Source organism: Oryza sativa, chromosome 8 (genome assembly GCF_034140825.1).
Source record: "Oryza sativa Japonica Group chromosome 8, ASM3414082v1".
In the NCBI taxonomy this organism is placed as follows: Eukaryota; Viridiplantae; Streptophyta; class Magnoliopsida; order Poales; family Poaceae; genus Oryza; species Oryza sativa.
This window is the reverse complement of record NC_089042.1, coordinates 17,759,581-17,776,064: the sequence shown is the minus strand read 5'-3', so window position 1 is coordinate 17,776,064 and position 16,484 is coordinate 17,759,581. Positions and strand designations below refer to the sequence as shown.

General features: G+C 42.1%; 3 protein-coding genes across 5 annotated transcripts; all 3 read right to left on the bottom strand.

Annotated features, from left to right (window-relative positions):
• Window positions 1-1,343: 1,343 nt before the first annotated feature.
• On the bottom strand, window positions 1,344-5,822 carry LOC4345421 (nudix hydrolase 15, mitochondrial). Of its 3 annotated transcripts, none has more exons than XR_010734547.1 (5): window positions 5,531-5,822; window positions 4,263-4,405; window positions 3,233-3,352; window positions 2,543-2,873; window positions 1,344-2,005 (listed from the first exon to the last, which is right to left on the bottom strand). XR_010734547.1 is itself a non-coding variant. In XM_015792857.3 (4 exons), the coding sequence occupies exons 1-4, from the start codon at window positions 5,793-5,795 to the stop codon at window positions 2,649-2,651; spliced, it is 753 nt and encodes a 250-aa protein (XP_015648343.3). In that variant the 5' UTR covers window positions 5,796-5,822; the 3' UTR covers window positions 2,128-2,648. The 3 variants fall into 3 exon arrangements, 1 of the variants encoding a protein (XP_015648343.3); XR_001547917.3 differs by lacking the exon at window positions 1,344-2,005 and adding an exon at window positions 2,128-2,344; XM_015792857.3 differs by lacking the exon at window positions 1,344-2,005 and having other exon boundaries at window positions 2,128-2,873.
• Window positions 5,823-8,647: 2,825 nt separating this feature from the next.
• On the bottom strand, window positions 8,648-11,982 carry LOC4345420 (putative pentatricopeptide repeat-containing protein At3g25970). The gene has a single exon (XM_066303563.1). The coding sequence runs from the start codon at window positions 11,688-11,690 to the stop codon at window positions 9,600-9,602; it is 2,091 nt and encodes a 696-aa protein (XP_066159660.1). The 5' UTR covers window positions 11,691-11,982; the 3' UTR covers window positions 8,648-9,599.
• A 2,767-nt stretch (window positions 11,983-14,749) lies between these two features.
• Window positions 14,750-15,389, bottom strand: LOC4345419 (SKP1-like protein 5). The gene has a single exon (XM_015794145.3). It carries the CDS (start codon window positions 15,333-15,335, stop codon window positions 14,826-14,828), a length of 510 nt encoding a protein of 169 aa, XP_015649631.1. The 5' UTR covers window positions 15,336-15,389; the 3' UTR covers window positions 14,750-14,825.
• Window positions 15,390-16,484: the final 1,095 nt, after the last annotated feature.

The following is a 16,484-nucleotide window of genomic DNA, read 5'->3' as shown; positions in this document are numbered from 1 at the left end:
AAATAGGAAAGTAATGCGGTGCCAAAAAAGGAAACCACGTGGAGGAGAGGGGGGCGCGCTAGGGGCGATCGATCGCCCGTTAGCCATTTCGCAGAACACCGCTGCCGCCGTCCGTCAAGGACTCAAGAGAGCCAAGACTGGGCTTTCTCCCGGCAACCGCCCTTAAGGTGTGAGACAGCACGACAACGCCCTCAGGAGGGAAAATGACACTCGAGCGTCATCGTTGTTGGTCCGGCCAAGACCGAGCTGGGTTTTCACCCACCATCCACCACCTGCCAATCTACCATACATGCACCACTGCTCCACCGCCAACTAAACTTCCGCCGGCGTGTGGGCACATCGCACCGGCGCCCCCCGCCAGCCAGTCTTCGCGTGCAGCTACCTTGCCGGGCTCCGTCTCCATCGGCTTCGCCTCCTGCTGCACAGCCATCACGTGCCAGCAGTCCTCGACATCGCTGGCCACGCTGCATGGCTACCGGCTGCACGGCTGTCAGCCACAACATGCCGGCATCGGCCAGCCATAGCCCCCCCCGGCCCTCGCCGTCACCCACGCACCTCCTGCCCCTCCGCCGCCGTCGCGGCCTCCGCCTCCGTCTCCAGCGCCTCCGCGCTGTTGCGCCTGCCGCCGCCAGCCACACCCTCCGTCACTGGCGCCCGCAACCACCGCATCCACAAGATGCTACCACCGCCACCAGTCGTCATCCCGCTCCACCACCGCCAGATCCGGCCGCCGTGGCGTCGGCGCCGCCGTCGCCATCCCACAACAAGTGCGGTGGGAAGTGTGCTAGCACTTGTCCTCGCCAGATCCAGCGCGAATCTGGCGGCCTTGTCCTCCGCAGCCAGCGCCTCCAAACTCCGCCGCCACCCCCGCCAAACGCAGCCGCCTGAACGCCCTTCCCCGCCAGGTCTGGCCGGTCGGCGCGGATTTGGGCGGTTTCCGCCTCCCAACGCCGGGCAATCCCCCTGCCCTTGTGCGGTGAGACGGAGCGAAGCCCCGCCACCGCTGTCCTTGTGGCCGTACGGCTTTGCCGGCAGCTGCTCGGGCGGCGACGAGGTGGAGGAGGGAGGGCGGTGGGCGACGGCGAACGGGGCGCCTCCCGTGTCACCTGAGAGGAGGTGACGCGAGAGTAGATGCTCTAGTTTGTGTGATAACAGCTTGCTAGTTCCATAAATAAGAACAAATGAATCGGCCATCGTTGTTCCCTTCGATCAAGAGGCTGCCATACAGAAATAAATTACGGATCTCGCTGGATCAGTCACCACACACCAGTGGCATGAATATGGTTAACTTAGTATATATTTCCTTTTACCACCGCAAAACAATACATCGAATAATAGGTACATTCTGAGCATAACAATGTAAATTAGTGCAAGTTTAATAGTACAGTCAATTCATAGTTCTAAATCATCTATAGCCAATTTATACCATAGTTATCTATAAATATACACTACACAATTAATATCTGGTTCTATCTCTCATACACGCATAGCTTCCTGAAATCCGTATCCGTGTTGCAGTTGGCTATAAATTTATAACTCACTTCTTTTCTCTCTGCTCTCTCCTCTCTCCTCTCTTATCTATGTACATCACTCTCACTTATAGATGGCTTATACTGCTATTGCACCTGCTCTTATGACTGGAATTGGAAAAAGGATTCTCTTTTGGGGGTGATGCCAGCATAACAGGACTTTGCTGCATACAGTGAGAGTGATGTACATATGAAAGTAAAATTATGACCTCAAGACCGATGAACAGAAGCAAAACCATAATACTTATGGAATGTAAATATACAATCAAGTTTATGAAATACTGACCTGTATTGAGAAAGTCAGCAGATGCATAACCGTAGATTGCCCTACTGTTCTTATTGGAAATGAACATGGTTATCTAGCTCTCCCAATAGCTGGTGTCAATCATCGTAGGTAACCATGATAATTTGTGGTTACTATCCCAGACAAGGATCCACAAACAGCAAGAGTCCAATCCATTGTTTCAAAGGATGAACTGAAAGCAACTAGAAAACTTATAAGCTCAGAGAAAAAGGAAACTTATGAATGATTACTAGATGCAATGTAGAGTGGTCCATGTTACTAGGACCAGAGTTCTGCTAGCAGCCACCATCCAGATTGAGGAAGCAGATTAATGAAGAATCAACTGGGTAAGAAGTACAAAGTGAATTTACAAGCTTCCAGCACTAACTAAATAATGGACTCAACCTGATTTTGACATATTACAAACTGTTTTAGTACAAGTCTTTGTTTACATCAATACTTATTGGGACAACTGGGGGTAGGGATGACAGTAGTTTAATCCATAGGTGCCCATTGCCCAACTCTATTTCACCTACAAATAAAGAAATAAAGAAAAAGTGTGTTTTTAGTAAAACTAGCGGACTAATGGGTACCCATATTTATAATGGATTACTCCCATCTAATCAGGGATTTGGGGTGTACTCGAATAGCATTAACATTTTCATAAATGTTAATGTTCTCATAGTATTATGTACAAAAAATGTGCAAAGAATATAAACTATAAAACAACCTTTTGATTCAGTACCAATCTTTTGAGATGAAATCTGCTCTGCTGTACACCCCAATGGTCTACAACTGAAATTGTATTGTAAACATTAGTGTTTCACAGGTGCTGCTCATGGCATTGAAGAACACTCCTTTGAGTACTTCGGCAAGTTGAATTGCACTGTTCGTGCAGGAAAGTCTGGTGGCCGCTGGAATACAACTGAAGCAGCATGTATCAGGATGCCAGCAGTCAGACCCCATATTACGTACTTCTCACTCCCTTTCTCGTAATTGAAGTAATGAATTGTGAATTCTTGTCCCATCCATTCACGCTCCTCAGATGTCCTTTTCTCATCCTGCAGTATTTGATCAGCAGGTTGAAGATAGAAATGACACCAAGTCACTGAGATATTCCATGATTTCAGTAAAATAAGTGGTTTCTTTATCCCCTAGTTTGTTCCATATGTTGAAAAAAAAAACTATAATAGTATGCTATTCTGGTTAAGTCTAAACTCTAACCTATATTACCACTGTACAGAAAACTACAGTATGGAAAACTATGTGGTTGGTATCTTTTACACAATAAACTGGTCTCCTTTGTTTTTTTGTTATAAGTTGGAAATATCACAAACATGCAACCCAGGTTCACATAAAAGCCTGGAAATGTGTGTGGTCCTTTAATTAGCATGGTGGAAAAGACAGTGATAATACCAACCTTGAGAAACATCTCCAAGGGTACATCGAAAATGCTATCCACCTCATCAACATTAAGAACAGGTTTAAATGCTTGTATATCAGAGAGTATGCCAACAACAGGGACAACTACCAGAAGATGCTGCCAAAAATATGGAGAATATTAATCCTGATGATGACATTGTAAGAGTAATCTTATTACTGATTGCTAGTAGAAACAAACTAAAAGTAATTAAAACAGTGGGGCACAACAGCATAAGAATTGTAGTGGAGTTGGATATTAAGTATTGAAGCGAAGCAAAGGAACTACATTTTAGAATTGCAACAGTGCAACAAAGTTAGTAATTTACATGAAAAAACATAGAATTAGCCTCTCCCAGCTAATTCAATTTGAAGAGACTACCTATATATGTGTAAAATGAATTGAAAATTTTGGATAATTTTCTATATGAGTTTCACTTGACCTCATGACATGACAAGGCACAAGTACCAAGTTAGTCTTAATAAAACATGTGGCGAGCACAATTCAAACTTCAAAGGACAAATTAGCTAAATGACATGTGAAATGATCCATCAACAGACGGATCATACTAGTAAGACTAGCCTTCAGATGTAATCAAAACCTAAACAAGACAACCAAGACAGCAAAAGTGACCATGTTCACAGTTCCTTCAATGAAAAAATAATGTGCACCATGCAAAGACCTATAGTCCCACAGTAACATTGGTAACAAAATTTGGTTCGTTTCAACTTACAATTTTAATATTCGGTCTTTGAGAATTAAGTTTCATTTGCGATGCATGATATCAATTCAAAGCACTAAAGTACAATATGGTTTTCTGTGGCATGCAAACATGATTGCTACCAAACAAGAAAGGATTTTGGAAAGAACAGTTAGCAGCTTATGCATCAAAACATCTATAAGCAGATCCTGAGTCAAGTTGGTTTAGTTGCCCGTGTTTGGTTCTAAAATATTATTAAGGAAAATGGTGTATAGTTCCATCTTCCTTGCTGTTTCATGTGGTGTAAGGGAGAGCCAAATGGTATTCTACCTTTGACAAGAAGTGCTCAAGAGAGGCAACAACAGTAACAGAAGCTGGATCAAGTCCAATCTCCTCCTTTGCCTCCCTTAATGCTGTTGCTGCATCATCAGCATCACCCTCCTCAGCCTTTCCTCCTGGCAAAGAAACCTCCCCTGCAAACCCCAGATGGAAGAAATAAAAATCAAGCAGGTTTCAGAAGCCAATTTGAGCTAAGCAAGCTCTCTGAGGCAGCCAAAAAGATGGATCAGCTAAAGGACCATTTTTTAGCTTGAATCTGTAGCAGCCAAAACGAGCAGAGCAAAATGAAGGTTGTATGGGTTTGGAATTAAGGAACCAACTCATATTATTTTATTTACCCTATCTAAATCAATTGCTGAGCTCAAAGCCTTTCCGTGGACCAGGGAAAAAAGGGCACCCAGTTAGGCCAGCAGCAACAGTGCAACACTGATAAGGAGACCAGCCCATATGCACCTTAGAATATTGCATAGTACAAGCATTGCATGATAGTTTTTGAAGCATATTGTTAGCATCTGGTGCACCCTACTTGTCCAAGCAAGCACCAAAGATTCAATGTCATTATCAGCATCCAACCATGCAATCAATTCCAACCATTTGTCCAAACTGTTAACTCAACAAAACACCGCAAGTACGCTCCTCATGTGCTCAGGATAACTAAAATATGTGAAACCAGCATCAGAAAACAAATGTGGTCCATTTCGCGTATATCATTACAAACAACTGTCAGGCCACCATCCTATTATTATGCCATGGTTTATGTCACTAATGTCAATGCAAAATTGATACCCATTTTTAAATATGATCGATGCTCATTGGATGCTTGCTATATATTTACGCCAAATAAATAGGGTCAAAGACTCTGCCGAGGAAAAAAAAAAGGTTTCATCATAAACGCCACCCTCCACATTAATGGAATAGCTGAGACCACGGTAAAATCGTCCTTGGATTAATCGATGACAGCCTAAGATTTCTGTAAGAGATTACAATTTAGAACTGTAGTACTCGATTATAGTTTATTGCTTTGCAACTTCTTCCAAAAAAAAAAGAAATTCGCAGCGGTATACGCCCGAAACAGCAATTCACCTACGAATCGTAAAAAGAAGAAGCACTGGAAATGGCGATACTCTATAAGACTATAACCAGTAATTTGACCCATTCCCCTCAAAGGCTTCTCACCTTGCCCAAAGTATCCGATCGATCGATCATATCGAGGAGAAGCAGAAAAAAGATTGGGATCGATGATACCGAGGACAGCTCACCGGAGTGGGAGGAGAGTTTGGAGGAGCGCTTGGTGAGGAGGACACGGAGCTCGCCGGCGGCGCCGCGGAAGAGGCAGATCAGCACGGCGGCCCTCCGAGGGCGGAACAGCAGCTCGGCCGGCGGCGCGGCCGCGTCGGGCGAGGGGGCCGCCGCGGCGGCGTACGGGGAGGGGCGCGGGCGGTGGAGCCTGAGGCGCTGGATGAGCGCCTGGATGTCGGCGCCGGGTGCCTCCATGGAAGGTGGGATGGTGAGATCGGTGGACATGGAAAGCTTTGGCACTTGGGTCTGCGCGGTCGTGTACAGTGTAGACGGTCTCCATTTATAATACAGCAATGCTACGCTGGTGTACTGTCCCCGTCCTAAAATATGCTCCATCCTTTCTAAATTTTCTAAATTGATCATCATATAATCGCATAAACACGGATTTCATCGAAATACAATTAACACATTATAGAAGAATATGTACATGCTAGGGTGTAATTCGTATGATGCTTTAATCGAATGCGTACATGGTATCTTAATTGATGCGATTTAAATTATCTTTGGTCTTGATGCATAAACATATATAATGATCATTTTGGGTTAGAGGGAGTAATAACTTAGAATTGGATAGAAAATTTACTATTACTGTAAATATGGATATTCATATCTTGTTCGGTCCTAGCTATTGATATTTTGGATGAAGGAAACACATAATAGAAAAACAGTTACAAATATAAATTTCTCAACAATGTGATCTAAATGATTAGAAGTAAATCAAGATTTGGTCCTAATGTACCATATCATGTTATGTTCTTAAAATATTTATAAGAATCTGTTTTTATTTTAAAAAATTACAAGTGTATATATATATATATATATATATATATATATATATATATATATATATATATATATATATTTGTATACACAGGTGCACATTCATCTCTTTAAACTAGATGAAGCCCCCACTTTGCGGTGAGATATATGGATATATGTTGAATGTCGTAAAACTTATCGATGGATTTGATTTGGGTAAATATTGTGAAAATAACATGAGAAATGATAATTTAGCATGCTTGTATCTTGAGGTTTAGAATGTACTCTCCCTCCATCCACAAAAGTTACACATATTTCACATTTAAGTTTTTCCAAATAAATTGTTTCTATTTTTAGTTTGTATACATTCAAGACTTAAATGAAAAGATAAATTAAGTGTTTGATTAGAACCTAAGAAGTTATTTAAATACTCATTGGTTGCATGGTTGTATTCACTCATTGATTTTGTAACATCCAAGATGATTTAATTTCTTCTTGGTCTTAGTGATAAAAATAATATGTGTAACTTTTGTAGACGGGGGAGTAATGAATTGTAGATGTTATTATTAGACATGTATGTTGAGTTTTAGGTGCTTAGTGGATTGACGTGGCATACTTATCAATAGATTTGATTTGGAGTAAATATTGTGAAAATAATGTAAGAAGTGATAATTTGGCATACTTGTATGCTAGAGGTTTAGAATGTAATGAATTGTAGATGTTATTGCTATGCATGCATATTTGGTTTTAGGTGTTCGGTGGGTTGATATGACATGCTTGTATGTTAATCTTTACGATGTAGTAATAACTAATATGCTTGTATGTTGAGATTTAGATACATAATGAGTTGTAACTTTATATAATGTATAGAAACATACAAACACACATTATCTTTGGGCATGTTTGGAGGAGAAAAACCAGCTTTTAGGTTCTGGTTCGTTTTATGAATTCTAGCCTTCCAAGAATCTGAAAAAGAGAAGATTGATTGGAGTAGTTTTTATTCCGAAAGAAGCTATAGGCTTAGTTCACGATGCATATATTAAATTTGATTAATCAAGTCGCCTCGCCATACACATCTCTACGTGGTCTTGCATGTATTTCCATTTCTATCTTGCTTCCGTTATTTACGAAAAATACTCTCCTGTCACCAAGATGCTCAACCTTTTGGACTTGAAAAAGGGAATCTCATTGACATGTATCAGGTTCTTTGAAACATCAATAATTCAGTATGGATTATTTCTTCCAGCGGCTTTTTCGCAAGTGCCCTTCTGAAACGCATCTGTGCTTGTCCCAAGATCGAAGTGGGAGCAGTAAATAAGCAATTAGTTTTTGATTGGTTACAAACTTTTGTAATTTTTTCAGTGTGTTTTGTTCCCTTTGTAATCTGTAAATATTAATTTATTTTTATAAAATCACACTGTTGGGCAAATGCCTGACAGTAATTTACATAAAAAAAATAAACAAAAACATTGTAGCATTTCTCTGCTGTTCAACCTGGTAGGAGGCACCTGACACTCATGCGACAACGTACTTACTACTGAGTGAGCATCACTGTATCCAATCAAATTAACCCAAACTAAAATTGATATTAAACTTCCAAATTCTGACTATACAAGGTCTGTCCAGTCTCCAGAGCATGTATTTTTTTCCTGCAAGTACAATTTAACTGTATGTATTTTCAGAATCCTGATTCCATATAATTCGACTTTTGCTACATATTGCATTGAATTTTTTTTAGAACAGAATGAGCATCGGAGTTTCTAAAGACTGACGCTAATCAAAACAAAATATATTACATAATGAAATAAAAAAATGATAAAGAAAAGGTCGCTTTGCGTTTATCTTCTTGGACTGACATTGGTCCATATTTTCATTGCGAGTGCTTAACTTGGCCAATATTTCCATTATTTACTCTATCACAAAACACACCAAAAGACACGCAACATATATGTATCCACATCCTATAGTTTAGTTTCCACATTCTCAGCAGTTCTGCTGCAAACCCGTACATCTATCTGGATCTGCCTGACCACATTGTCACTACTTGCTCCCCCATATTCTAATGATGTAATATCTTTATTTCTAATTCTCTCCACCGTACTGCTACATCACATGAGTATGATATCTGAAATCCATATATAATTGCAACTGGTTGGATTGTTTTCTATGCTTAAAAGAATAGCCAAGCACCAGGCTTTTCTGCAGAAATGCTGACGAGTGATGTAGCAGGGAATCTCAGAAAATCAGACTATGACAATTTTTTTCATCATCAATTATACAGTTTAAACAATAGTTTACTGTTCAACATACCAGCAGGATAAGGCCATCTCGCATTTAATAGCAATTAAAAGATCAGCCTGAAGATAACGGATTCACAAATTGGTTAACTAGTGCAGGTAGTGGACTAGTGATACACAAAGAACACCATACTGTCATATTTGTCTCAATTTTAATTTTGAAATTTTGCAAGAAGCATTCATAAAAAATCAATCACAGGATAACCAAAGGTGCCCTGCAGCAGGCCTAGTGAACAATAGAAGTAACAGCAGGAGCTACAAGAGAAAATGTATAAGAAGATCCACCACAGCCCCCAGCGCACAGGTAAGGAATAGCTGTTATTCTTAATTACTAGAAAAGATAAGCATATGCTTCACATTACTTGCTTGAAAATAACAGATATGAGCATTTGTGAATAAGCATCAAGTGCTAAAAGACGACCTTTGTAAGCTCTAGTTGCATATATAGGATGAATAAACATGTACGTGTACCTGCCAGATTTCTTCATCCATAAGAGAATAATCCGGCACATGTTGTCCTATACGACAATAATGCATCATTCCTGAATGCCCTGAAAAACATCTGAGATGGCAGACCATTTGGAATATCTGATAGACATGTCAAGGATCCACATGCAGCATCATTACCCTTTGCTGGGGACAAAAAGCAAGCAATGTGTGAAAGAATTTTAATACGAATATAACATAACTCAGAAAAGAAGATAGAGCAATATATTTCCTTACCATTTGGTCTTGGGTGACTCAAGGATATAGGCAAGCTAAAAAACAAAAATATTTCCTTGGTAAGTTGCCCAGAAACTAAATTAAAGCTCTTGATAGTACTATTTAAATATGCTAGGTGCAAAGAAATACACAAAATTCTAACCAAATAAATGGTCAGAAAAATAATATTTGTGATATATGTTTACTTAAGGAATAACACTATCTGGATGAGAACATATCGTACACAATAGTGGACTATCAAAATTCAAGTTCATATGCCACTGGAAGTTATCATGAGAATATCTTCATCTTCACAATTAGAAAGCATCTGCTCTACTTGAAGCAACACCCTTAACATCTCATAGATCTCATCCATCTTTGGGTGTGATTTATCCTCTGCATTGAAAGAATGCACCTCATTCTTCACCTCAATCCAGCTCCACCCAGGGACTTTGCTTAATCCTCGTTTCTTCATTACCCTCTGCACTGTTGCCCTATCACTCCACATCCCAAGACCAGAATACATGCTGGACAGGAGAACATAGGTAGAGTGCTGTCTAGGTTCTGCCACAAATAGATGGCTGGCCACATCGCTTGCTAGTTCCACATTCCCATGGATTCTGCAAGCACCCAATAGGGTCATCCATACCATGGCATCTGGTTCAAATGGCATAGAATCAATTAGCTTTTTTGCTTTATCAAGCTGTCCAGCCCTCCCATACAGATCAACACCACATGCATAGTGCTCCATTCGAAGAGGAACTCCATACTTAGTTTCCATTGTATTGAGAATCTCTGACCCTTCATCTACAAGACCAGCATGACTGCAGGAAGTAATTAGGCCAACAAACGTTATGTGATCCAAAGGAGCCTTACGTTGCAGCATCTCATTGAAAAGTATGTCTACGTTTTCAGCTTGTCCATGTTGTGCATAACCAAATATCATAGCATTCCAAGGCACTGAACTACTCTTATCTGCCTCCTCAAAAGATTTCCGTGCATCGTCAATAATGCCACTCTTAGAGTACATGAAGATTAGCGAGCTGGAAACAAAATCATTGGAAGCAAAACCAGAATGGATGACTAAACCATGTATTTGTTTACCTAACTGAAGCACAGCAAGTTCAGAAGAGGACCGCAGAGCCGCAGAAAATGCATACTCATCGGTTCTAACATTTTCCGAACACATACATCTGAAGAACTTCAAGGCATCGGCACTCAAACCGTGCTGTGAATATCCAGTCAGCATAGAATTCCAGGACACTGTGTCCTTAAGCACCAAAGAGTTAAAACACTTGTATGCATCTTCCATCATGCAATTCTCATTGTACCTAGTGTACATGGCAATCAGAGCATTACAAACAGGCGTGACTCCTTCCAGAGCACTCTTGATCACCAACCCATGAATTACTCTCCCTTGATGATCATCATGCCCATGCTCTGAACATGAACTTATGATACTTGTGAAACTATACATGTCAGGATGAACTCCACTCTCTTGCATCATCCTAACAAAGAATTTCATCGCCTCGTCGTCCATTCCATTGTGAGTGTAAGCTCCAAGCATCGCATTCCATGAGATCAAATCCCTAATGTCCCCAATTCCATCAAAGATCCTTCTAGAGTCTTTCAGGGACCCACATTGTGAATATGCAGTGATTGCTGCATTCAACACTGTCAGCCCTAACGCAGATCCATACTTCACAATCTTCCCATGCAACTGGTGCATCAAGAAACAGCTTGGGCCCTCAACTGCTGTGAGCAGCGACGCAAATGTTGCTTCATCTGGAGCCAAACCTTCTCTTTCCATCTCAAGAAACAGCTCCAGTGCAGATGCCATGTCCCCAGATTCAGTATACCCGGCAATGAGTGCATTCCAAGAAACAGTGTTCCGCTCTGGCATTCCATCAAACACCTGTCGGGCATCCCTCACGCGGCCACATTTAGCATACACATCAAGTAATGCACTTGCCGCGAACACATTGTTGGCAAGGCCGGATTTCAAAGCGAGCGACTGCAGTTGGGCGCCGATGGCAGGACGCCGCGCTACGGCGGCGGAGCGGAGGGCCGAGCCGAGGGCGAACGTGTTGGAAGCGAGCCCCTGCGCGTGCATGGCCCGGAGGAGGCGCCATGCTTCCGGGTGCGCGCCGGACGCGGCTTGCGCGGCGAGGAGCGCGTTCCAGGAGACCTCGTCGCGGCGGGGCACCTCGTCGAACACCCGGCGCGCGGCGGCGAGGCCATCGGGGGAGGAGCGGGAGTAGGCGGTGAGGAGCTGGTTCCAGGGCGTGGGGGCGGCGACGCCGGACTTGAGGAGGGAGGCGTGGGACCTCGCGGCGGCGACGGCGAGGTGGTGGTGGCGCATGCGCAGCGGCGGCGGCGTCTATGGCCGCGGGGCATTCGCGGAGGTCCGGTATCTATGGACTTGCCGATTCTTTGGGTCGCGGAAGTAGCGGCCGGAGCGGCACCAACCTCACCTCCGTTCGCCGGAAATCCCCAGCCCCAGCTAGTCAGCTACCTCCCTCCGCTCTCCATGGCGGCTGGGTTGAATCGTCGAAGAGCAACGGAGGAGGAAGGAGGAGGAGGAGCCATGGCGGCTGGGAAGAAGAAGAAGAAGATGGCCGACACCATGCTGGGCCGCGTTGGGCTAACCTCTTGGCTATCTTGTTAAATTGGAGATATTTAACCATTTGCCACATTTAGATGTGGCAATTAACTTTTTGTCACTGTACCCATATGTCATAGACACATGTGGACCCATATGTTATTGAGATAGAGGTGGGAAATAGTTATTTGCCAAATCTAAAAGTAGCAAATAGTTAAAAGCCCCGTTAAATTGGTGGCCCATTAAAGCTGAACAATAGAGCACGAAAAATGGAACGAGCAACTAGCGCATGATTACGTGAATTATTTATTATTATTAACTTCATAAATAAGGGAGTTGAAAAAACGAAACGAGGAAAATAACGTGTCATAATTTAATGAGAAAATTACTTATGTAATTGTGAGTTCTTATTCAATCCATTATAAGCTCAGAACTATACTCTATATCTCATCCTCCTCTGCACGCCTCTAGGTTTTCATTTTGAATTTTCATTTTGATTCCCTCTATATCCATTTCGCTAGTTGACATGGCCGTGAATTAACAGTTAACTTATTTTTTAAAATGACTGTATTGTCACTGAATGGTATAGTCATACTCTTCAATTCCCTGTATTTCACTAGTTGTCCTATTTGATTATATAGTATTTTTTAGCATTGAGATTTATGTTTCTAAGTAGGTAGCACATAAGATCTATAAGTTGTATAAGTACGAGCGACAAACAGTATAGCTAGCCATTTCAGAAAAATCTAATAGCCAACTCATAATCAACTAAACAGTATAGATATAGAGGGAATTGAAATGAAAAAAAAAGGAAGAAATGAGGCAAAATTCATAGGTATAGATAGGATTGTGAAACACTTGGGGACATATTTTCTCAATTCTAAATGGGGAAAATTATGTTTAGAGCACAAGTAGGGTCCAAATCAGAAAATACCATAAAAGTATCCCATTATTGCCTCATACCACAGTCCGCACTACAATATTCAGTTTATACCATGACCATGGTCGAAAATACCCTCGCGTCAAGTGCAGTTGCCCAAACCTAAATGTAGTGGAGTTAAAAAAAAGCAGGGGAAGGGGGGAGGGAGTAAAAATTCATACGAAATAATATCCTGGATTCTCCTTACGAAAAAAAATCGTGAATATATCTTTTTTTAATAATTTACATTTATATACACGAACGAGAAGAATTTGCTTAAATATACCAATCCCCTAGGATGAAAACGTGGGACTAATGTTTGCCGTAGCGCAAAAACGCGGGACCGATAATCTCGCGGGATGGTCGCACATCACCGGCCATGGCATGCGTTGGGTGGGCATATATAATACTGTTTAGCGCTGTTAATACACTGTTTGGACATTATTTACCACTGTTTATTACTGTTCACAGAGCCAGTACCGCGCAGCGGGACAGGTTGGTACCGTGTTTTTTGAGCCTCCGGACTGTCTCGGTACTATGTAGTACCGCTAGCCACCACAGTGCCGCATTTTTGAGATTCGGGACCGTTGCGGTGTTGCACGACCATCCTGCAATACAGTCGGTCACGCGTTTTTGCGCTGTGGCCATCCTGCAATACAGTTGGTCACGCGTTTTTGTGCTGTGGCAAACATTCGGTCCCTCATTTTCACCCTGTGGTACGGGTATATTTATGCAATTTTCCGTGCCGGTATATAAACTTAAATTATTAAAAGAATAAGTATATTCGCAAATTTCTTTCTTCTCCTTACAACACGATTTAATAGCCCTCTCGTAGTTCACATCAATTTGATATTCTTTCTCAATTACTGTTGTCCGCCTTTTTTCACCTCTTTCCGGATGTGTTATATGACTTTTTGATGGACATGGTCCCAACCACTTTTTTTTTTCAGCGGCATATATGTCGCACTAAGCTCATCTTTCTCATCTTGAATCTACCGAAGAACATAATTGTTCACCTTGTAGCAACCTTGATGTCCAAGAGCGAAGACTCATGATTACTATCGCCCAACGAAATGCTAGGCGTGTGCCTGAGGAGGGATGCCACAATCATATCATAGGGCCTGGTCGACATGAATGACAATCACGGCTCATCGTATATTAGTATATATTCATATGAACGTGTGTCGGCTTTATGGCCACGAGAATAGGCAAGCAACAATAATAGGAGGAGGAGCAACCAATCTCAGTCCAAGGTGAATTAAGAGGAGCCGAGGAGTATTTGCAATAATTGTTTTATAGGGAGGAATCTTAAATACATGGCGATATTTTGGGTGGTTTTTTGCAAATATTTTTTTATAAAAAAAATGGATCGAAAAGCGTCACGAGGAGCACAATTGAAAACCCAAGCTATTCACTCGATAATCAAAGATCCCTATCCTCCTTTCCCAAGAGCACTGATAGCTTCACACTAGCTCGTAGAGATGAGAAAGTCAGAGCACGGGTAGCCTCACAATGACTTGCATTAGATGAGAAGGTGAATTATAATAGTGATATCTAGGTAGGGTACCATCGATAATTTTAGATTCGTGTATAAAAGTCGACTCTAACAGAAGACACATCTGTTACTGTGGATGGAGGTGGAATAATAAAGTATAAACCAAAGAAAGTTGTGTAAGCTGCGGTATAAGACGACCCTGAGATTCCGAACCATGATTTTGTTTCCTGCCTGTGCTACACTGAACTTTTCCTTTAATTTGATGGCTCAATCGAAACCACCGAAGAGCAAGCAAGTATAAGCTTAGACTAAACCGAGAGTTAAATAATAAGTAAATAAATTAGGAGGCAATGCAGTAAATTACTTAAGTATATATCAACCACCTAAACAGCTAAATCCTATCAGTGCTAAATAAGTACTAGTAACTAACACACGACGATAGTTAATGACAAATGCCTAAATTATATCAATCTTTGATACCCTAGTTGTCAAAAGCCCAAGCGTTCTCCTTACGGACCTCCGCCTCCTCCTCTGGCGTGAAGTCATTGGTGATGTTGAACACCTCCCTGACCTCCTCCACCGACATGTCTTTGATCAAGTCCGCCGCGTGCTGGCAGGTCAGATCTAGCAGGTCCTGCGCGTTCAAGAAGTTTGCAGCCAAAATCAACTCGAACACCATCGTCCTGTCGACGTCGACGAACTCGGCGTCGAAGCTCTTGAGCTCCTCCTCCCTCTTCGCTTTATCAGCGGCGACGGCTTCTGTGGCCGGCTTGGGGGTGACGGCGGCGTGTTTCTTGAAGTACTCGACCACCTTGGCGAGAACGACGGCGGTGACGTTGGGGAGGGGAACCCCATTGTCGGTGCAGTCATCCTCGATCATGTGGGATAACGTCTTTGACTGACTCGCCGCCGCCTCCGACAGCTCAAAACGCTCGCCGTCCGAGCTGATCAGGAGGATCATCTTTTCGCCGTTGTCCGCTGTCGCCGCCATGGATTGAAACGGGTGGCTTGCTTTTACTCGAACTTAGTAGATGCAGCCTTTTGATCGATCTTAATCCGCGCTAATTAACCGAACAGAGAGGTCGTTTTCTTGTTTCTCCTCGGTACGGCTTGGAGAACTGTTTGGTGGGTCCTGTATTTATAGCATGAATCATCAACTCTGATCCGAGACGGAGTCGATCGATTTGCTGTCTGCATAGCGCTGTTTAATTAATCTGTTAAAATCGAGTCAGAGACGAATCATCTAAAGTTAATCCGATTCGGAATCCAAGTAGTATTAGTAAGGATACGTTTCCTTCATCTGCGCATGGTAAGCTAGCTATCGATATCAGCACATCCCGGGAATCATGCGAGCTCGCCTTCTTGGCAAAGTTATCAGTATCATGATATCGTATGGCCTGTCTGAGAGCTTAAGAAATAATTAATTGGTAGCCAGCTTCTGAGAATCTGAAAAAATTAGGTTTCCTAGCTTCTGACTAGACTATTTTGTGGATTTTACAACTACATTTTCTCAGAATCTGGATCAAAAGTTGAACTGTTTAGAGGAGCTTCTGATTATAGAAAAACTGTAGCAGCTATATAAGCTTCCCCAAACATGTCCCTAGTATCTTCCTGTACTAAGATTCTACCAATCCCACCTAGGCAACTGTAGCAGCTATATAAGCTTCCCCAAACAGGTCCCTAGTATATTCCTGTACTAAGATTCTACCAATCCCACCTAGGCTGTGTTACTGTTTGGAGGTGAGAGTTGGAAACCCATCTCCCATGCACGGAAAACGGAGCAGTCTATTAGCGCGTGATTAATTAAATATTAGCTATTATTTTTCAAAACTGGATCAATATGATTTTTCTAAGCAACTTTCGTATAGAAACTTTTTGCAAAAAACGTACCGTTTAGCAGTTTGAAAAGCGTGCGCGCGAAAAACCAGAGGGGAGAGTTGGGAAAAGAGAGTACCGAACACAGCCCTAGTATCCTACTTTTAAAGCATCTCAATCATACTATTCATTTTCACACGATCTAACGAAATCTTAGGTACTACTACCTCCGTCCCAAAATATAGTTATTTTTAGCACAGTACCTTATTCTAAAATGAAGCTATTTCTCCACCTACCTTTTTCTCTTAACCAATTACAATACTAC

Coding starts and splice junctions, on each gene's coding strand:
- LOC4345421 (XM_015792857.3), bottom strand. CDS start 5,795: ATGTCCACCGATCTCACCATCCCACCTTCCATGGAGGCACCCGGCGCC. Junction 4,406..5,530: donor CAAACTCTCCTCCCACTCCG/GTGAGCTGTCCT, acceptor TGGGGTTTGCAG/GGGAGGTTTCTTTGCCAGGA. Junction 2,874..3,232: donor CCTTGGAGATGTTTCTCAAG/GTTGGTATTATC, acceptor CAAATACTGCAG/GATGAGAAAAGGACATCTGA.
- LOC4345420 (XM_066303563.1), bottom strand. CDS start 11,690: ATGCGCCACCACCACCTCGCCGTCGCCGCCGCGAGGTCCCACGCCTCC.
- LOC4345419 (XM_015794145.3), bottom strand. CDS start 15,335: ATGGCGGCGACAGCGGACAACGGCGAAAAGATGATCCTCCTGATCAGC.